Source organism: Manis javanica, chromosome 13 (assembly GCF_040802235.1).
Source record: "Manis javanica isolate MJ-LG chromosome 13, MJ_LKY, whole genome shotgun sequence".
Taxonomy (NCBI): Eukaryota; Metazoa; Chordata; class Mammalia; order Pholidota; family Manidae; genus Manis; species Manis javanica.
The window spans coordinates 35,790,798-35,813,745 of NC_133168.1; the positions used below are offsets into that span (position 1 = coordinate 35,790,798).

General features: G+C 37.1%; 2 protein-coding genes across 3 annotated transcripts in view; one reads left to right on the forward strand and one right to left on the reverse strand.

Moving 5' to 3' along the window:
• TRAPPC3L (trafficking protein particle complex subunit 3L) overlaps positions 1 to 6,056 on the reverse strand; it is a 43,709-nt gene extending 37,653 nt beyond the window's left edge. Inside the window, exons 1-2 of the mRNA XM_017653498.3 lie at positions 4,764 to 6,056; positions 1,534 to 1,631 (exon numbers count right to left, since the gene is read on the reverse strand). Of these exons, the coding sequence (XP_017508987.1) occupies positions 1,534 to 1,631; positions 4,764 to 4,805 (140 nt within the window). The 5' untranslated portion in view covers positions 4,806 to 6,056. The remainder of the gene's footprint in view (positions 1 to 1,533; positions 1,632 to 4,763) is intronic.
• CALHM4 (calcium homeostasis modulator family member 4) lies at positions 2,038 to 21,483 on the forward strand. 2 transcript variants are annotated; one of them, XM_017653496.3, is made up of 4 exons: positions 2,038 to 2,096; positions 9,978 to 9,982; positions 11,786 to 11,847; positions 13,987 to 21,483. In XM_017653496.3, exons 1-4 carry the CDS (start codon positions 2,038 to 2,040, stop codon positions 14,371 to 14,373), a joined length of 513 nt encoding a protein of 170 aa, XP_017508985.1. In that variant the 3' UTR covers positions 14,374 to 21,483. The 2 variants fall into 2 exon arrangements, with proteins under 2 accessions (XP_017508985.1, XP_017508984.3); XM_017653495.3 differs by lacking the exons at positions 2,038 to 2,096; positions 9,978 to 9,982 and having other exon boundaries at positions 10,808 to 11,847.
• Positions 21,484 to 22,948: the final 1,465 nt, after the last annotated feature.

Consider the following 22,948-nt stretch of genomic DNA (forward strand, 5'->3'; position numbering starts at 1 on the left):
ACTGAAAAGACTTTTAAAGAATACAATGTATACTTTACAGAGATAGTTGTACCAGGATTTAAAAAAAAATGTTTACAGTTTTCTCAGGTTATGCATACTCACAGGCTTGCTCACTAGGGACAGTGGGGGAAGCCAGAACTCTGTGGTCAGGGCAGCATGCTTACATATATCTTGCTTTGATCAAAGGCTATGTTTCTGCAAGGTAGATGCTTTCAGCAGAAGCTATTAAAGAAATCTAAATGTGAAGTATTATTTTTCTTAAGCAAGGCCTTTCTGCAGCCTCTCATAATTTATCCTTTAATATTTCACCCATATTTGTTGAAGTGTGCACTCAAGTAGCAGCTAAGGTGTGTTTTTTTAGTCAAATAAATGAGTTTCTTCGTTTTCTACAGCTGTTCCACAAAATAATGCAAATTTAGCATAACTTCTGGAAATGTTACATCACATGTTTAAGTATGACCTCTGTGTAAAATAGCTTAAGCAGCTCCCAGCACCAGAGGTGGTTTAGCTTAGGAAGTGCTTCTGACTAATTAGGAAAGAAATGCAAAACAAAACAAAACAAGACAAAAGGTAAGTGGACCAAAATAAACACAGAACAATGAAAAATTACTTTCCAAAAGGAAAAGGATAAGCCTATATAGAAAGAGAAGACACCAAGGGTTCAAAACAAACATCTTTCAAGCTTTCCTTCATATTGTCTTTTTCCTGTATTCCAGCTGAAAACACAGCAAACCTTTCTGCAAAGCTCTAAAATGCTCATCAAGGCTAAATTTCCCCTTTAATCTGGTTAACTAAATCTTTTAACAAGTACAGGTTTTCCAGACTTTGCCCTGTTATTCAGGATCCATAATTATGAGGTTCAAAAAATGTTGACAGGTATTTTATTATCAGACAATAATCTGATGATAATATAATTATTCTGAGAAAATTAAAGCTTGAATTTATGTAGAAGCAATCTCCATTAATAAAGAGGAGAAATGACATTGTTTTAAAAGGAAGGAGTGGGTTTCTGTAACATTTTTAAGTAATGGTGAAAGCATTTGAACAATAAAAGCACTACACAGGAAAAAAATAAATCTCTCTTCTACCAGTAATGCCCAGTCTCCCAGTTCTCTCAAGCAACTACCGTTAGTAGTTTTTTACATATCCTTTCAAAGATGGTCCATGTCAGCACATATTTATATTGGAAGAAGTTATGTTAGAATAAAAGACTTCTTAAAAGAATCAAATATGATGATCTATCATATTGTTAAAAGAACCTTTGCTTATAAGCAACTAGCAAAAAAATTGATTTCTGACTAAAAAGAATAAGCTCCATGTTTGATATTCATGGAAAACAAATTCCTTCCTGTTATTGTATACTTTATGACAAGCCAGTTCTGGCAGTTGTCAGAAATTATTTTCAGCTTTAAGTTGGAATTCATTGAAATAAAGGAAGAGCTGGTGAAATGGAGCAAGTCATTAGGATGGACAAAATGCAGAGGATGTTAAGAAACAATGTACATTTCACAAGAATGAAACATTTCTACTTACATTTTGTCTAAATATTTATTCACATCTTCATCTTTTTCATAATCCTTACACAACTGAGCAACAAGAGCTCCATAGGTGAGGACAAAAAGATCTTTGTTCTGGAGAAAAAAGGGTGTGTTTCCATTATAGGCAACATTATGAACATTATGCTACTTTATTTCTTTTTAAATGAATTGTCTATTCAGTTTTTCCAACCTTCTAACTAATTATTGCAATAAATTTTCACTTCTGGGAAGAAATGGTACCCACATTTGGACACATTTCCTAGGAGAAAAAAAAAGCTGTGAAATAAGATAAATTTCTTAACATGAAAAGATCTTTCTATGCATTTGCTTACTTTATATAACTTACAAATGTATTTTCATGGAGGAAGGTTTTTTTTTTAAAGTAATTGCTAACAAATTCCTATTGTTCTGGAATGGTTATTGGTATATGCTAACCATGGTCGCAGTTGGAAGGAATAATTGGAAAGTGAGACTTTTCATGAGTCTGGGTAAATCCCTAATGGGCTCCAGATCTGCCAAGGAGACCATCAGGATGAACCCAACTGTAGCAGAAAACTTGTGAGATTTTTTTTCTTCATACTTAGAGAAGAAAGGAGAATTTGTATTTTCTTTACAGATCTCCAAAATATATCCTATTTTCAGAGTTAATTAAAATGAAAACTAAAACTAAGAATAATTTAGGTTTGGTTTAGTATAGATAGGTAGAAAATATGGGAGCCAGGAAACACAAACCTTAATCAATCCATTTAAAAACATCTTTTATTTTGCTTCTGCTATTGAATACCTTCTAACTAAGGGAGGAGGTTATTAGAGATCATTTGTTCCAATGGTCTCCTTCCTATAGAGGAGGGAATGAGGGCTCAGGAAATAGGAGTGACTCGCCCAACTAGCCAGAAGCCAGCAGAGCCAAGATGGTGCCTGAGACTCTGGTCCCCACTCCAACACAGAAGTTGCCCCCGAGATGCACGAACATGAGCCTCAGAGTAGACGTGGCGAGAGAGGGTGGTAGGAAGGGGAGCCACTGTGGAAAAGAATCTTATTTTGTGCATTATCCTGTATTTTTATGAAAGGTCAAATGTGGATTCCAGGTTGGAAGAGGTGTCCTTACCTCCAGGCCCATATACCTCGGGCAGCCTAACATGGAGGGGAAGATAAGGCCCAAAGACATGTACTCCATTTTTTTTTTAAAGCATGGGTGGAAATAGCTCAACAAAGCAATAATATTCTTTTGGGAAGTGGCTTCTATAAAATATATAAAATATATATGTAAAATATTAAAAAATATAAAATATTATATAATTTTCATCTAAATCCTTCAAAAATTGGCCCTATTCTACCACTGTCCATTCCTTTATGTATGGGTTTATATCACAACAAATATGTTTCTTTAATTAGGTAGAACATTAATTATAACTTAATAAGTTTTAAAAGAATAGATCTAAATAGTATATGCACATATGAACATTACTTATTTTGAAAAATATAAGTCAAAATGCCATCAATTTGTATAGAATATACATTGATGTATATTATCAGACATTATCTGACATTACAGTACATTACCAGACATTACAGTAAGGGCACTAATATATATAATTCAGGTACAGGAAAATAATGAGTACTTTAATATTCCTATTTGAAACAAAGATGTAAGGCAAGTGCTTTAAACAAAAATATTGTTAAACAAATCACTGAAAGGTAACCATGCTTTCAATTTTAATTCAGTTCTTATTTAAATCTTCCAAGAACATAATCACAAGTCACAAAAAATGTCTGTAAATTACATATGAAATATCTGCCTAACATATAAGGAGTCATGGCAGAAGATAAATTACTACTATGTGGCAATATTACAGCATAAAAATAAGCAATGGTGAAGAAGAGAGAGAGAGAGAGAATGATCATGTGGTTGCTGCTACTAAAGGTAAAACAAAAGAATTTGAAAAAGAGAGAAAAGGAGATCAAGTTATACCCTGCTTACATGCCATAGCCTCAGCATTGTGCCAGTTATAATTAAGACCAAACTGAAATCATGGCATTTTCTTCTCTCTCTCTCTCTCTCTCTCTCTCTCTCTCTCTCTCTCTCTCTCTCTTCTTTCTTATTCCGTTGGGTGGGAATTAGCTATATTTTATTTCAGCTGAGTTTCAAGTTCAATATCCATAAAAACCAGTTTTCTCCATTCCTCTTCATGGCCAAAAGCCAGACCTTGACCTACATGTCCAGTAGGTTAAAGAAAAGATCAACATAAATATATCATCATGGTTTACAAAGCAGTCATGAGTAATGGACAGTCATTTCTCACATATGAAAAATACAATACCATTAATTTTCTCAGGAGGCTTTGGATATATGAGGATAAAAATGTGTTTTAACTGGTATATAAGTCAAGTGATTATGTGCAATATGAACCAGGTACAATTTTTTTAGTATTTGAAAGCTCCACATAAAAATAAATGAAGATCCCAGAATGCCAGAGAGGGCATCTGCAGGTGGGGTGTGTCTCCTTGCTTTGAGACACAAGTGCTACTTCTATAATTCTGAGTACCATAGCTGAAATTATTTAATTTTATCCAATGTCCATCAGTCTCCTGAAATAATTTAAAGAGCCTTAAATTTAATGATGAGTTTTCACATCTGCAATTTCTGAATTCCTAATGAGGATTAAAGAATATCTAAATCTAATCTTCAAATAATTAGGTTTTAAAAATAACTCTGGACTTGAAATATATAAAAAGGGTAATAGCACATACCAAATTACAACAATAAACATACTGAAGATAAAGAAATACATGTTTAAAAGTAATCTCTTAATACCAGGTTTTTTAAATGACTTATTCCTGCTCAGTTTAACACATAATCAACTATTTTATATAACTTTCATTTCCTAGTTCAAGAAGTATGAAATACAAAGAATTGCTTAATAGTTTGATACTTTTCTTTCAGTAACAAAGTAAGAAGTTGACACTTCTATAGATTTAATTAGTCCAAAAAAAGATCCTAAAATATGTATAAAGAATTGATTAGTCTGTTATAGTAAGAAGAGATCATTGTAACTATTCCCAGAGGTGTCATTTGTGATTCATTTCACTAAAGACTCCCTTGCTTCATGCAAAAGTCTATTTTTAGCATCACCTTTCAAAATAAATCAGAAATCACTCAAGAAAACATTTTCTGTGAAGTAGACAAAAAAAATCTCTGAGAATATGTTTATAAAAAGATCTTACTATTTTACGGTATTCTGGTCTTCTGTGTGCAGGGCGAGACATAGTGCTTGAAAGATGAAGAATATGATCTTCAATTCTTTTCTTTGATTTTTACCTTAGAGGTGTATCAGTCTTTGTCCTTGTTTTGTCTTGCAAGCTCTTCCTTGCTTTGAGACACAAGTGCTACTTCTGCACTCTATTGCTTTTGCTTTTCACTGAACTGAAGAGGAAAACAATCAGAAATCGAGCTGTTTTATCCTCACATACCTTGCCACTGATCAAATACTGCTTTACTTGTGAGGACAAGTTGTAATCTAGAGGCATAAAAGCTGATAGTCGGAAGTCAGACCAGAAGCCCTGGCTACTGAAAATTCTTTAGCCCAAGGGAGTGTACAAGAGTGGTGCTTTGATCTCATGCCAAGGCGTTGTTCTAAAATCACAAACAGAAACCTTCACAATCCAAAATAGATCTAAATGTTAGCATTATTCAGTCTTCATATTGATTGCTGTGTGAGTTCAAGACAGAATCAGCAACCTATAGGTAATAAATCTTGGGTTTGAACCTAATCAACAATTCTAATGGGTATCAAATTATCACCGAAATAATGGATATTACAGACCTCCATCTTGTGTGATCACAAAATTCAAATATCTCATCACATTTTTTTTTCATAAGCAGCAGTTTTAAGGAGTGATAAAATTTGGTGCTGATATTTTCTTACAAAACTGTTGCTCAAAATGGGTGTTCTACAATTTAATAATGTATATAACGATTCTGTCAGAGAAAGCAAGTCCTTAGCTTCCTTTTGATAGTTCCTGAGATGTGAGCTGTTGAAGGCTTTATTTATGCAGGAGTTTAGATATTCAATGTTAAAACAAGAAACTCCCTCATCTTGACAACTGCAAGATACAGAAGATCAAAACAGTTCCAGACACAGAAGCACAAAACGCAGTTTAAGAAAATAGTTGCCTACTTATTACAGCCTGAGTCAATCAGCCAGACATGTTCTGTGAAATTCTTGCTATGAAGTGAAAGACTGCTGACACTTTGAAGAAGAGTGTGGTGTAGTTGAAAGAGCCTAGGATGATTGAAAGGCTCAAGCTAAGTTACAGTTTAGCCATTTACTGGCTATGTGACCTTGGACAAGCCATTTTATTGCTTATGCGTCAGTTCCACATCTACAAAATGGCCATAGTAATACCCACCTCACAGAATATTGGTGAATATCAAAGAGATAATGTGGGTTATAAAACATATTATAATGCACTGTATAAACAGTAATTATGCTTGCAGGTAAATATATTGAATCAGATTCTATGATACTTAGGGTATTTCCCTTAATGCCTACGTTCTATGACACTATTCCCAGGAAAATCAGTTTTGCTGGATTGTGGTACATGGGAGGCTTTTCAGTAGCAGATTATAACTCTTCATATTTATATGAGCTTTATGGTTTACAACATGGTTTTCATTTTCATCTCATTTTAATTTAACTGTTAAGTAGTCAATACTGTAATTGTTACCATTTAACAGAATAGGAATCTAAAAGCCAGGATGTGAAATTTGTACAAGGTTAGCTGGGTAGTAGTCAACAAAGAAGGATTTGGGTTAAATTTGCTGACTCCAAATCAAATTTTTTTATATTGCGCACAGTCTACTTATATTAGAGCAAACTATTTTAGTGGTAGACTCATAAAAGGTACTAAGGTATAGTGATGACATGTTGCTGGGCCTAGTCTGGAGTAATTCCCAGTTCTGGAAAACACATAGGAAGAGCCTGTATACTTGGTGGTCAGGGAGTGGTGGTACTGGAGTCGATTTCACTATGAGAATCCAGGACATCATGTGTGCAGCATTTCTCCCCCTCTTCCATGCCCCTTCTGCCAGGACCACCATACGGCTTAAGGAAGAAGTGCCTGCCAGGTGCTCCTGCACAAAGACACAAGCTGCATGAGCCTGGCTGGTAAGCACAGCAGCAGGATGCTGGCTTATTGGTATTCAGACAGGAAAACCCACTTGCCTTCCCCAGGCTCTTTCCTTTTTTGTGAAATTGCTGTTCACTTAAATAGAACACAAAAGATGTGTTCCAGACAAGTAGGTGATATACAATGTCTGCCCTGGCAGCAAACTAGGAAAGAATCATTTCAAAATAATGCTGAAAAGAAGTTTTCCCTCTTTTGTTGGGAGCTCTCTCAGTCTCGGAGCTGGGGTTGAGTGAATGACACCTTCTTCACAATCTCATTTTATCTGCGCTGCAAACCATCCAACCCAAGTAAATGGGAAGCTGGGCCTCCCCCATGCTTGTGCCTTGGGAGACAGGTGGGTGGCTGAGTAGGCACTGGGGAGAAGCTCAAAGAGGAGATCCATCACTGTATGATCATCATCTGGGATCACCACTTCCAGCTGCTGTAACATCTGGGTAAGGGGTTTATCTTTTTTGCAGGTTCTTTTTATATTTACGTCTGCTTTTGGTGTTTATTTTAATCAAATTTCTTTATATAAAATCAGAGTTGATATGCTTGGTGCCCCAAGCCCCTGAGGACAGCTCTGGCCATCAGACCTAATTTCCCTTATCAATGTGTCAGCATACACTTAGTGAATGAACTGGTGGGTCCCTGCTGGGGAGTAGACATTTTATGTGTTGGACAGATAGGGGACAGCATGCTAAATTTTAACAAGGAAACCATTTGGCTATAAAGCCCATAAGAAAAGTGATTACTCATAGTTGTAAGATGCACAATCATCGACCAGTGACACACACATTCAGCAGATGAAGTCATTAGTTCTTTTAACAGTAAACAATAAAACTTAAAGATTCATCATCAACTCCTATACCGTAAGACTCTGACACCCCATAGTGACTTCTAATCAACCAATGCTCCATCCTTTCCTACAGTTTCCTGAAAGAATGGCCTACAATTTCCTTCTCTATTTCCTCACTTCCCATATACTCTATTAAATGGATTTTTTAAGATATAAAAATTTAAACATAAGGAAGATTTGGTACTTACTACCAAGCTCTACTGAACAAATTATCACATATACATCAGGCTTTGGTTTAAACAATAAAGCAGTAGAGGCACAGTTGACATATCCTGTACCCTCCTTGATACTATTCTTTCCTCTTCAGCCATCACCACTCCCCAGAACTTGGTATTTATCATTCCTATACATGGTTTTAAATATACATTGTGTTAGAAGCCACAAAAAATACGTACTAATAAAGCTTCCTGTAATATATCACACTGCACACATCCTACAGCTTGCATTCTTCTTTCAAAGTTATTTGTTAAGGTTTATCTATATGCATAGTTGTCACTCTAGTTATTTTCACAGCTCTATAGCAGAGGTTGGCACACTTTTCTGTAAAAGGCCAGATAGTACATAATGTATGCTTCAAAGCAATATGGACTGTCTCAGCTACTCAGGTCTGCTGTTATGCTGGGGAAGCCGCCATAGACAATTGCAGAATAGGTGTGGCCATGTGCTAATAACTTTATTTATAAACATTGAGATATGGATTTCATGAAATTTTCACATAAAATATTTTTAAAAAATTTTCCCAACCATTTAAAAATGTAAAGAGCACTCTTAGTTCACAAGCCATACAAAACAGGTAGTGGGCCAGTTTGGCATATGAGACAGATTGCCCACCGCTACTACAGCTTTCTACACGATGGTTTATTAATCTGTTTCCTTGTTACTGGACACTAATACTGAAATTTCCTTTGTTATCTTGTACATGATCAATATGTTTTGGCAAATAATTTACTGGGAATTTATAAAAATGTTTCTTCTCTCTTTTCGGTGTATGTAATACTATATATATATATCAAAGTTTGCTAATTTTGTTTTTCACATCTTTTATATCCTAATGTTTACTGAATGAATCATTTCTTATACGGATATATTTGAAACATCTCTCTATAAGAAATCTCTTTATAATTTGATGTTTTTGCTTTGTTTATTTATTTCAAAGCTATGCAGTCACAGACATACAAGTTGATGGTTGTCATATCTTCATGAAATGGTTCCATTTGTTATGATGGAGTGTTCAAAATCAGCCCTTTAGATACTTTCTGCCCTCAGTTCAGTTTTGTATTATATTAATATTATTATCCCAGTGATATATATTCCAATACTTTTGCTTTTCAAGCTTTGTTTTGGGATGTCGCTTGTAATCAGCCTGCCTCTATTTTTTAATCACTCTGTAGGTGAGTTCACTCCAGCTTTGGTGTGGCGGTTAAGAGTGCATGCCAGACTACCGTGGCCCTAATCCTGGCTCTTCCATTCACCTCTGCGTGGCTCTGTGCAATTTTCTTAATCTCTCCAGCCCTCAGTTTTCTCATCTGTGAAAAGTTGAGGATAATATTAGTACCTCATCATATGGCTCTGTGGGGATTAATTGAGATATAATTGATACACAGTTTAAGGAGTTATAGCACTTACACATCCCTGAAGCCATCAAACCAATCAATAGAATTAACATTTCCATCATACCTGTTTTAACTGCATTATCTTATATTCTTTGTCAGTGTGATATCTGTTAATAACAGGGCCACGCTAACAAAGTAATTTATAACTCCCATGTGACCCAGAGCCTCTCCTCTCAATCACCTTCTTATTTAACTCTTATAGACCAAACCAACATTTCCCCTGCCCCAGATCCACTCAGGACCAGGCAACAGATGAGTAGCAACACCCCATATTCCCCAAAGCCCCCCATAATTATTTAAACTAGCTAATCCTGAACCCTGGCCTTCCCTTTACCATGGAAACCCCAGTAAAAGCTTTGACTGAAGCTTCCTTCTTCTGCCTCCTGACCTCACCTGGTGCCTCCCCAAGTGGGCCCATGTGGCCTGGCATGCCCCCTTCTCTAGATAAATGTAAATAATAAATTCTTCTTTCAACTTCTTTCAGTGTTGATCCAATCACCTCTTGAAGGATATTTTAGTAGCGGTATCTTATAACTATGTCTTGCCTTTGTTGTATTTTTTAAAATAAAAGGCAGTTATTTCTATAGCTAATAATTAAAGGAACTTTTAAAATGTCGTATTTGTACTCATCATTCTTCTCTGCTCTCCTGTCTTTTCTCAGAGTTCATTTTTCTCATTGCTGAAATATATCCTTTAATAATTCTCTTAATGAGGTTCTATGAGTGGTAAATTCCCTTAGTCTTTATCAGTCTTGCTCTGCCTTAAATGACAATTTAACTGGTATTATGCACCCTGAAGGTCCTGTCTTCTGGTCTCTGTTGTCACGATGAGAGTCTGCCAGGCCATTGTCAATCTTGTATAGATTTGTATCTCTCCTTTCTGGTAGCTCTTAAGAATCTCTAATTTCACGGTCTGCAGTTTTACTGTGACATTTCTATATACGGATTTATCTTTACACTTCTGAGAACACCTAGAACTCTTCTGATGCAAGAACTTGGATTCTGCAAAATTCTCATTTACTTCTCTTCAAATATTGCTTCTATGTCTGTCCCTTCATTTTTCCTTCTGGAACTTTTATTAGAAAGATCATAGAGTTGCTTAATCTGTCTTCTATGTCCTTTAATTCATTTTTAAAATATATTATATTGTGTTTTTTGTGCTGCACTTTGGGTAAATTCCTTAGCATTATGTTTCAATTCACTAATTATGTATTTAACCATGTCTAGTAGAGAGTTTATTTGAAAAATTTTCAATCTTATTCACTTTTTATAAGTCAACCAAGCCTGGTCTAGTTGTTTTATATAGAAGTTAAATGACAGACATTTGCTGACTAAATAAACATAGAAAATACCTTACATATTGGATCATTTTATTTCTTGTTTATAGATATATCTTTATTAATTCCAAAATATCACATGTTCATAAAACAAAAAGATACCATATAAACAAATGTGTCACTTAACTTATAAAGCAACATGATATTACATTATATTCTGTCAATACAGCTACATTTTAAATAAAGTTAGAATGTTCTGTGTGTTGTGATTTGGCTTTGGGGTTACCCGAGTCTTATTCTTCTCTTTGGAGAGGCTGTTGGGATCTTCTGGCAGAACTCTTAGGTTATGGAAATTCCAGACAGACCTAAATTTTAGATTGCTTTACTATTTGGTAATTTTAGTTATTCTTTATGTGATAATTTTATGGCAACCAAATCCTGATCTTGTACAAAGGCCAGAAAGTTCTCTGGCTTCTGCTGCTGTTTGCTGGTGCTGAGCATTTTGTATCACACAAAGCAGCACATGGAAAGATGGCAGAAGGTTGCTTTGCAAGAAAACTGTCTTCTTTTTAGTCGGAAGATACACTAAAGACATTTTCTCCCATACCAAATGAATCTTTCCTTCACCTTCTTCCACCTGTAATCTGAAGTGCATTTATTAGCTCAGGATTCATTAAGTACACAAGGAAAGATGCCAGAATCCTTTAAACATGTAAGGATGTTGGGTCACTTGACACAACCAGTTAAACCAGTAACATCCCATAGTGGTTACAGCTGGCGGAGTCTGATGATCAGAAAGGGCTACAAGCTGATTTGTGTAAGAGCTTCCCAACAATGAGCACAACTCTTAACAACGTTCTATCTTCTCTGCAGAAAAGTGGAACGTTTATCAATTCTTTAATTGCTGCTTTGACTATTGGTGGGCAACAACTGTTCTCCTCTTTCACATTCAGATGTCCCTGTCAGGTTGGGAAAAATTTCTATTATGGTTCTGCTTTTCTAGTCATTCCTGCTGTGATTCTTCTGCTTGCTGGCTATGCTCTAAGAAGCCAGATGTGGACAATTACCAGTGAATACTGCTGCAGCTATGCACCTCCACGCCGGAGAATCAGCCTCCTGGAACGCAAGCTGGCTTGCCTCAGGTTCTTCAGCATCACGGGGAGAGCACTTGTTGCACCATTAACGTGGCTGGCAGTGACCCTGCTGACAGACACTTACTATGAGTGTGCAGCAAGTGAATTCGCATCTGTTGACCATTACCCAGTGTTTGAGAATGTCAGTGCCAGCAAACGGAAAGAGATCCTAGCTGGGTTTCCATGTTGCAAATCAGCTCCATCTGACATGATGCTGGTGAGAGATGAAGTAGCACTTCTGCACAGATACCAGTCACAAGTAAGTTCTTGATTTTTTTTTCTGCTATGCTATCCCATATTAACTACAGTCACTGACAACATTTCACATTCCTGCTGCTTTTCATATTGTTGGATTATGAAACACAAACTAGGTGTCATTCACCAAACTGATTTCTACTGGGCAGCTATCTAAGTATAGTTAGGATGTTGGGCTTTAGAGTCAGCAGACGTGGGTTTGAGTCTTGCTCTGCCATTTATTAACATGCAAAAAAACCTTGAGTGAACTATATAACTTATCCATGCTCTACTTTCCTCAGCTGTAAAATGGGGATATAAATGGCATCTACCACATAGGGTTAGAGTAATAAATGCACTAATATATCTAAAGTGCTCAATATTATATCCAGAATCTTACTAAGTTCAAATTCCTTCTCTGCCCATACCTCATTCTAAAATAACTTCCTGACATGTGTTTCACCCCATTTTGATTTACCTTCTACACTAATGCCAAAATCATCTTTCTAATGGATATTGGATGATGAACCCCACTCCTTATATAAAGTCCTTTAGTGAATTTCTACTAGCCTAGCACAAATTCAAATTTTTGGCTGACATAAAAAGTGCTTTAATATCTGGCCCCTGAAACTTTAACACATGACTCCTATGACCCTCTGAATCCAAACTTCTTGAGGTTCTCCCAACTCTTTACTCTCTTATTTTTCTGTCTTCTTCTCTTATAAGGAACTCTCCTTGCTTCTGCTGAACTCCTCTTTAATAATTTAAGTCTGAGCATTATCTCCTCTGCAGAGTACTCCCCAGAGGAGATAATGCTCTGGGTAGTACCCCCTGCTATTCCCCTTCCTTAAGTGAGTTCATGTCTACTGGGCTTCCTCTGACCCTGAGTTTACTCATTTCAAAAACTATCACTTTTACTGTATTTCTTGGTTTGCTATTTTGTTTCCCTCTTTAGGTTAAAGTCTGTGGAAAGAATGAATGTATCTTAAGTTATTCACATGTGAGTCCGCATAAGCAAGCACCACATACAGCACATGGTGGGAGGTAACCTGGGATTCCATAAGTGACAGCTGATGAATTAATGGGCATCAGAGACAGACTTCCCTCCACCATGCTGGCTTCTAGTAAGTTAAATTTCAGTGAGTGTCACTGTGTAGGTTTTAGCCTCCATACAGTGCAGCTATCCTGCTGTGTATATATTGGTAATTTTAGGCCTGGTGGTGAATCACAGATTGTAAAAGACACCTTCACTTCCCAGACTGTGGCTGCCTTCTGTGGCTTCCCTATATGTGTGCAACCTGTCTCTGTCACTTTATGTAACAATTGTTAAATACTGAAAAAAGAATAATTAAAAGGTATAATTAAAATAATTAAACTAAAATAATTGAAAGAATAAGATAAAGGATTCTAAGAGTAGAAAGAAACCATTTAAATCAGGCTTGAAGAGTGGACATTATATAGTTGCAAATACGATCTAGTTCATTTTCCTTTCAAAGTACATTTCAAAAATGAATCATAAAACTGGTCAGTAAAGGCTATTTGAAAGAAGAGGGAAACGAAAAGGAAAATAATAGGGTACTGTACATTAGGGACATGAGAGTCTGCTTACTGACTTTCTTCTTTAGTCATGAAAAATAAAAGGAAAGAGCAACTCAGGAAGAAATATTCATGAATACTGTTGGCAATTCATCAAAAACACCTTATGATGTGACCATTATTATCTATCATATCATCATCTTCATCAACATAATTATGAAGTGGCTATTAAGCACCAACAAATGCTTGAGACTCTACCTGATGGTTGAAAAGTAAATTTGAGCTAAAAGCAAAGAATGTTTATATACCTTATGCAAGGGTAATTGGTGGGTTATAGTGTCTGCCACTTCAAGGACGGTACTTAGAATCCTTTCCGAGTTAACTGGCCCATATCCTTTGGAATCTAAAGCCATGTTGAAGTGGTTGGCCCACACCATCCATCACACCTGCATGCATCTATGTGGATGTCCATACTAAATGATCAGCACTTTGTTAATATGGCAAAGACTAGAAAAACAAATTGCTTACCCACAGTTTAGTTCTCTATAGAAATCTCTTTTATTATAGGCTGTTCATAGAATATTTGATGTATTGATATTCTGTTTTTCTTTTTAAAAATGATGCGAAGATGCTGGGCTGGATTTTGGTCACCTTGGCAACCATCGCTGCCCTTGTCTCCTCCTGTTTGGCCAGGTGCTGCTCTCCCCTCACCTCTCTGCAGCATTGCTACTGGACCAACCACCTCCACAATGAGAGGGAACTCTTTGAACAAGCTGCAGAACAGCATTCACGGCTCCTCATCATGCAGCGTATAAAAAAACTATTTGGTTTCATTCCTGGAAATGAAGATATCAAACACATCCGTATCCCTTCATGCCAGGATTGGAGAGATATTTCAGCACCCAGTCTTCTCTGCATGGGTGATAACTTGCAAGGTCACTACAGCTTCCTTGGGGACAGGGTGGATGAGGATAATGAGGAAAGCAAATCAGGAGGTATTGAATTAAAACCCTGATTATAGCACTTTCACAATTCAGGTAGCTAAGCAGATACTTTATTTTTGTGATGATGGAGTATCAATGTAATCTCTTCATCTTTTTCTCTCTCTTCTGATATTTGTTTACCTAAGTTCATCTGAAATGCTATTTTCAAAATCAGTTTATCTGATAATTGTGCCAGTCTCTCTTCTTGAAGTTTTACTGATGGTTTGGTAATGGCAATATTAGCCTAATTACAGTAATACATAATTTTAAGTCATATCAAGATCTAAATCTTGGTTTGGTTACTTAGTAACTGTGTGAAAATTAATATTTTTGAGTGCCATTTTGTTATCTGTACTTGGTATTTACCTCATAGAGATGTTGTGAGGATAAAGTGTGATAATATAAGCAAAGTGCTCAGCAGAGCGCCTTTCATAAATATACGTGCTAATAAGTGTTACTTTTTCCCTTCCTTAGTGTCTTCTATCACTATTTTTCCTGTTTCTAATTTCTGGTTTTCTTTATTTCTACCTCTATATTATCCCAGAATTTTCAGTGCTTCCTCCTCTTTCTTCAAGCTTAAATATCTGACCTTTTGGGGAACCAGGATAAAGAAACTTTCCTAAACTGGTCACATGTAAGGGAGAAACACATGTGTGAAAGTCTTGAGTCATCCTGCCATAACCAGGGGAATATGATGCATTATTGTATTATCATTAGTATCGTAAATGTTATTTTAGCACTTCCATACTAGGAGCATTTTTATAGCTATGACATATAAAGTTTATTCTAGAGAGCTTTCCCTGTGTGGCCCACTACAGAGACACCCCCCTGTGACTTTTTATTATCAAAATGCAACTTTGCACTCATTTCATTTGGGAAAGCAAAGCTTCATGGAAGAAATAGTCTATTTTATGTGAAATATGGGTTCCTTAGCATAATTGAAACAAATAGAAAATTAATTTAAGGAAACAAATTATTTTTAAAACTAGTAAGAGATGCATAGTGTAATACTTTGTTAGGGCAGGAGGTTTGCCCCTTACTATTACTTAATGGACAAATCAATTAGTTTCATCTATAAAATAAGGATAATGGTACATTACCTGCTAGAAGGCAAGGAACTAAACCAAATGTATTCTTGAGATTCCCTTCTAAATCTAATAAGATTTTATGTTAATGTTTATATGCATACATGTCAATATGTATACAATATGTATACAACAGTTGTAGGCCCAGGTTGTTTCTATTGGAAGGAAAATACCACTGAGTTTAATTCTAAGTTTTTCTAAAGACATTTTCTGGCATTCTGGCATTCCTTTTTTTTTCTTTTTTTTTTGAGAGGGCATCTCTCATATTTATTGATCAAATGGTTGTTAACAACAATAAAATTCTGTATAGGGGACTCAACGCACAATCATTAATCAACCCCAAGCCTAACTCTCAACAGTCTCTAATCTTCTGAAGCATAATGAACAAGTTCTTACATGGTGAACAAGTTCTTACATAGTGAATAAGTTCTTACATGGTGAACAGTGCAAGGGCAGTCATATCACAGAAACTTTTGGTTTTGATCACGCATCATGAACTATAAACAATCAAGTCAGATATGATTATTCATTTGATTTTTATACTTGATTTATATGTGAATCCCACATTTCTCCCTTATTTTTTTTAAATAAAATGCTGAAGTGGTTGGTAGATGCAAGATAAAGATAGAGAGCATAATTTAGTGCTGTAAGAGGGCAAGTGTAGATGATCAGGTCTGTGCCTATAGACTAAGTATTAATCCAAGCTAGACAAGGGCAACAAAACATCCACGGATGCAGAAGATTTCTCTCAAAACAGCGGGGGTGAGGTTCTAAGCCTCACCTCTGTTGATCCCCAATTTCTCACCTGATGACCCCTCTGTGACTGTGTCTGTCTTAGGTTATTCCTCCCTTGAGGAATCTTACCCGTCTCTGGCTAACCAGCCATCTTCTGGGGCCATACAGGTGGCATTCCATTTTTAAAAGAATATTAATCTACTGATTTTTTTCAAGCAGCCAAGGAAAACTATTCTACCTAACTCTATTTGCAGTACTGATATGACATTTACAGGAGGGATCTTTAAAAAAGTAGAAGCTGCAGTAGGCAACTAGGGTCCTGGTTTAGCTTTAGCTCTGATATAAATGAGCTGTGTAAATATCAAAGGCCACCCGCTTTGTTCTCTATATAGTCTCCTTCAGCCCTAAAATTCTATCATCCTATTTATCTAAGAACTTTTAAAATTCCACTGTATTGGGACATACTAATTAAATCAGTACTTCATCCTATGCTCAATTATTTTATTCATTTTCAGGGAATATACTACAGTAAATACTTTTCAGTAAGATTTTTCAATTAACAGCAATATCAAAGAGTATATGAAGTTAAAGCATTATGTCATCAGAAAGATAATAGGTGTTTATACACTCTAACACCTGGAAACATTCTTTCTACTAGATTCTGGAAGACCTTTCTACATCAAACAGTTTGAAACTAGGACATACACAGTTTATATCTGAGCCAGTTAATCATGACCTTCTACTATAGCTTTCTAGCAAAAGATTATAGTTATTCTTTGATTCCTCCACATGGCTTCAAAGGGCTTTATAGCATCTATGTGAACATTTAAAAGTTAGTACACTTTCTTGGCCTCATTGTATATTATCCATTTCAGGTTAAATAAGCTTCTAGTCTTTTTTTTGGTCTAGAGTATTCTTTTGTTCCACAGCCAGTAAGACAAAACTTTTCCATTAAGAACACTGTACTTCCTCCCCCTTATGCTTAATGGATTTATGTAATTTTAATACATATAATTAAAATCAATTATGTGCTAATACTACTTTACATTTAGCTCCCAAATGCTTTTGGCTACTACATCAAATACTGTAGCTTGGCATATATACAGACTTGCTCATTTCTTAGCTTCATATTTGTGAGCTCTCCCATCCCCCACCTCAAGCTAAATTGCCTTCTCTCCAAGAGACAAATACAATTGCAATGTTCAGATGTGTTTTTCTTAGCTTTGTTTATGTTTTCCAAAGGCAAATTGAAGCATACTTATACTCATCATCTTTGCTTCCTTTCTTTTCTCTCAATCTCCAGTGCTATTAAAAAAAAATTCTAATGCACGATTGTCCTAAGAAACACAATGTGATTTGTTTTTGCACTCTGTTTGTAGCTCAGAGGTTAAAATCATATTAACTTTAAAACTGAAATATCACAGCCACCCAAAGGCCTTCCAAATGCAAACCAGGTAGCTATTTACTACCTCAAAATATAAGGTGTAGAGATACAATTTGACTTTTAAATACGTCTACCAAAATTTAGCCCTGGTCACTAAAGAACAGATATTGATTGGCAGGCTGCCCTCTGAGTAGGCAGCTACACAGACTAGCTCCCTGACTGTGGAGCACAAATCTATAAATGTGACTCCTGGAGCAAAGAGCAATGGCTGGTATTTCCAGGGAGGCAAATTACATTATTCCACACCTGCGTTATTATTCTGTATTAACTACCAGCTGTGAAAAAATTTTTCTAATCTCAGTACGCCATACTTAAGAAATTAAAGTATTCTTTCCTCTGCTGCCTCCTTGTGGCCCAGACATGAGTCTGCACCCATCTTCAATGAGCAGTAGTGAAAATAGTATGCAGTGCTTGGTATGTGCCAATCACTCGAAACAAATTGTCCCATTTACTCCTTATAACAAACTGGTAAAAAGAGTCACATTTTATAAAATGACTTACTGAAGTGATGTTAAATAACAGAGAATGTGAAGGAATTTTGCATAAAGTCTTATGCAATGAAAGCTTTCTCATTGATGTAATTATTTTATTAGATAACTGGTGAATCATGAGCCATAATTGGAATCCAATAAAATAAGCTCCTCCATTTTACTGATAAAGTCAAGCAATTTGCCAAAGGTTACATACCTATAAGTGTTAGAGCCAGAATCCAGACTGGGGGGTCTGACTTCTTACCCTGCACTCCATAGCACTGTGCTGGAATACAGCAACTTGAGGCAGTTTTTCAATTTTCTAGGGCCCTCTAAGTGTCAGGAGAATACTTTTCTTCCTGTCAATAAAGAACTAAACCATCCTGAGCTCCAACAATAAGGTGCCAAATCACATTTGAGTTCCTGTCTTTCCACTTCCACTGTACCTGCATAAATTAGGGCTCTCCTTCAAGGCACTGTGCTTAGAAAAGTGACTTGTCCACTCTCACTGGGTCATAACTTTGGCCCTGAGCTACCCAACAGCCAGTGGCACTGATTCTCTTGCCACAGACTAACTGCAGACTTCCCAGGAGTCCCAGGCATTCTCTTGCTTATGCAGAGAATGCACGGGACACCATGAGGACCTGTCAATTTGTGTTCAGTAGGCTATAGTTAGTTATGAAGGGTCAAATGAGGGTCAGGAAAACACAGTCTCTCATCATTCATATAGTTTTGCATGAGTCAGTCTTTCTGGGACTTTAATTTTCCCTTGTAAGAGATAAACTCCTAGATAAAAGAGGGTGATAAACATGGGAATGAGTGATTAAATCACTGAGTCAAGGACCTCGTTGAAGAGTCATTCTAGCGAAAGCTATTTAGAAAAAATATTCAGAAAAATGGCACAGAAAAACATGCTTACATACCTCAGAGTTTACATACTGTGGTAGACTAAATGATGGCCCCTCAAAGATGTTCATATCCTAGTCCCTGGAATTTATGAATGTTACTTTATACTTTATATGGCAAAAGAGACATTGCAGGTGTGGTCAAGGTAAAGATCATGAAATATTATCCAGAATTACCTTAATTGGCCTTATATAATCACAAGGGGCCATATGAGAGGGTAGCAGGAAGAATCAGTCAGAGAGAAGGCAAAGTGGCAACGGAAGAGAAGTGTCAAGGAGTGTCAGAGTGATGCCTGAGAAACTGGACATTGCTGGCTTTGAAGTGGAAGGGGGAGTCATGAGCCAAAGAAGAATGAAAGCAGTCTCTAAAAGCTGCAAAAGGCAAGGAATTGGACTCTCCTCTAGAGCTTCAGAAGTAACACAGCCCTGATGACTTTAAGTCCACTGAGACCTGTGTCTGACCTACGTCAGAACAGTAAGAAATATACTGTTATTAATAGTTACAGAACTATAAGATAATGAATTTGCATTTTTTAAGCCACCAAGTATATAGTAGTTTGCTACAGTGGCAACAGGAAATTAATATACATACCAACACACACATTTTAGGAGACTGTGAACCCACAACCTGTCATGAATGACATCCCCTGGATTCAGACCTCTTCAAGGTAATTTCTAGCACAAGCATCCCATGATTCTACATGCACTGATGCTCTGCCTTGGGCAAAACTGTTATTCCTGGAAAGTAAATAAATATATCTATAACATACTATGTTTTATAAAATACAATATGTTCTAATGTTTTAAGGTGTTCTAAAGTGCAGAAATAACAGCTGAATATACATTTTGTATGTATTTATATGCACTTGTATGTATATACACTTCATATGTATTCGTATTTCAGCCAGAACTACAATAAGCATATTTTTCTTCTCTTATTGCCAGTTAGTAACATCAATAGGTCTATGCACTAAAGACTATTGCATAATGTGGCCATATTCCAGTTGTGAAATATAGGAAAAAACTTATCTGAAACTGTGGTGATTTATTAATTATACAAATTTTATAAATCAAGAATAACCGGCTTCTTATTTAGTTTCTGCCTCCCATTCCTTCACTGAGATAGTGTCAGTTTGAGAAAGCTGTCTACAAAATAAGCATCTTTAATTCTCCAATAATGATTTAATAGATCCTTTAGGTTCTGTGAAAAAGGTCTGTATTTTGTAGGTAAGATAAAGCCAGTGAAAAACCATCCAAGTTACTACTAGCTGAGCTAGAATAATAAAATTTAGTATGCAGTACATACTACCTGCCATCAGGGTGTGACGCACTTTGAGCTCATTTTCCTAAATTTTCTGGGACCCACCCTTGTGGGGTGCCGCAAGCCGGCTGACCACACGGACTTGTTTCTTTCCTTCTGCCTGCTCTCCAACCCTCTTTCCCAAGCCAGGTGAGTGGGTGGGTATTCAGACTAGAGGTGCCAACTCCCATGTACAGCACCAAGGCATGGAGTGGCTGCAAGCCCTTTACTTGCTCCGCAGGCATTGTGTGAGCACCCCCTAGGCTGTGCGCCTCTGATCACGGAGTCTGCTGTGGTTGCTCATCAAGTCGTCCCAGGCTTACAACGGGCTCTTTAGATCGCTGCCCCCTCTGGTAATAATATTGAGTTTGTAATGTCCCGAGTTTGTCAAGTGTGTACTTTGCAAGCGAATGGGATCACTGGACTTGATCCGCCCCTCATCTGTGGTCCCAGCTGATGGCGCTGTGTGGAAGGTAGCATGCAGCCAACACTGAAAGGGATCCCAGTGATGATGGCCTAAGGAAATCAAGAAAAGTCACAGAAGATGTGTATAGTAAGTTTAAGGTGAGAAGAGAACAAATGATCACTCACATTTTCCTTCATACTTTGGGTAAGACTTGCATCTGTGGATATCATCAAGAGAGCACTGTCTTTGAGAAAATCCTTGGATCAACATGATGATGGAACATAATGAGTAAAGATGGGACCAACCATAAATGGTATTGTTAGGAATGTTAGGTAGAAAGACTGACATGAGTAGCCAGGGAAAGGCTCAAGGAAAAACTGCCCAGACTGCCCAGAGAGGGGGTCCCAGTGAGGACAACAAAGGCTTTGCAGGGAGAGAACTTCTTGCTTACTGGGACCAGGCCAAATTGGTCCCAACCTGATCCCAATATGGGCATAACTGAACAAAACTAAAAACTGCCTGAAACACACCTCATCATAATCTCATTAAAATAAAATTGGGGTTTTGCTTTCTTCCCTTTGGGCTTTTCTGTGTACATTCTGGGAAAAGTCCTGTTCACCAAGAGGAATGGGTGTGTAACTAGAGCTGTCAATCAAAAGACCTCACCCTGTTAATCAAAGAAATGCCTCCCAGCTAGGTCAGGATAAACAGACCCTCCCCTAAAAGTCTGGTGCCTTGGTCTACCTTGACTCTGGTCCACTCCTCCTCTGGAGTGTATTCAAATAAAACTTTTACGCTGCTCCATTATGTCTCTACCTTTCAATTCTTTGTGTGGGTGGGGACAGGAACTGAGGAGAACAAACTCAACCTATAACAATTTTAAGTAACTTAATGTTGCATTTCCCTAACCCTATCTTCTTGCATACCTCTTTACTCCTTCATTTTCCCTCCTTGCATTTCCCCACCCAACCCCTTTTAATCAAAGCAAAGGGTTGTGTGTGTGGTGGTGGGGGGCAGGGCAGGGCCCAGGTTAAGGGGTGGGGGGAGGAGAGAAAGTGAAGAGGGAGGAGGAAGAAGGGAAGAAAACAAAAAGTCAAAGAGAAGATAGAAAGTATCAAAATGGTTCTTGCTAGGGTGGGTGAACAGGAACATGTACAAATGCAATTTGTCTGTCCATTTCATAATTTATCCATACATGCAGGACAATGTTGGAAGTGTAGCTCACTTAAAACTAGTGACAACCCTTCTTTATTGTTGCACAGAATTAAGGCCCCATCTGTTGTATGGTTCATGACATCTAGACCCACAGATACCAACAGACCCACAGATAGCTCTTTTCGGCCATGACACCTTGGGTCAGAGATGTTAACTGCTAATTTTGAAGTTTGTTTCCATACAACTGGCTCCAATTATGCATGACCTTGAGGAATCATAGATTCTTACATCTGGAAAGTATCTTTTTGCTCAATTCCCTCATTTTATAGATTGGAAACTAAGACCAAGAGAGGGCTTGGCTTGTCAAAATACATATGGTAAATCAATTGTAAAGAAAGGCTATAAGCTACCCTTAGAATGAAGTAATTCTAAACTAATGACCTCTCTGCTTCCATTTTACCTTCTACGGTCTACTATGACTGAGCACAGCAGAGTGATCCCGCTGCAGTGTAAATTAGGTCATGTCACTTCTTTGCTTGTACTTCAGATTAAAGGCCCAGTGCTTTTAAAGTAATATGTTACCATTCTGTTGGATTCATTCTCATTCATACATAGAATATATATATTTTCCGAGTGCCCACAGTTGAGCACTGCCCTATATGCTAAAATCCAGTAAAGATACCTGCCCTTAATGGAATGTAAATGCTAGTGGAAGTGGGGAGGAGAGAATAAACAGTATTTATTGCACTGGAATTAACCAGTGCAATTTTAATGTGACATGGGAAATATAAAATAGGGTAAAGGTGATACAGAATACTGAGGAAAGAGTGGTTGTAATTTTAAGTAGGCTGGTGGGGGTAGCCTCATTAAGAAAGTTCTCTTATCAATTGAGATGCTGTTTTTCCCAGGATCATGTCTTGGAAGTGATGAAAAATGAAGTCAACAGACAAGAATACAGAACAACCAGCAGCGCTTTCAATGAAGAACGAAAAGAGAAGGATCCTGCTAATCAGGAGGGGCTTTGAGAGGAGGAGATCATAGGCACTGGAAAGGAGAAAGTCCACCTAGTTGCCTAGGACCTGTTGCTAGGGCTAGATTTGGAAGTCC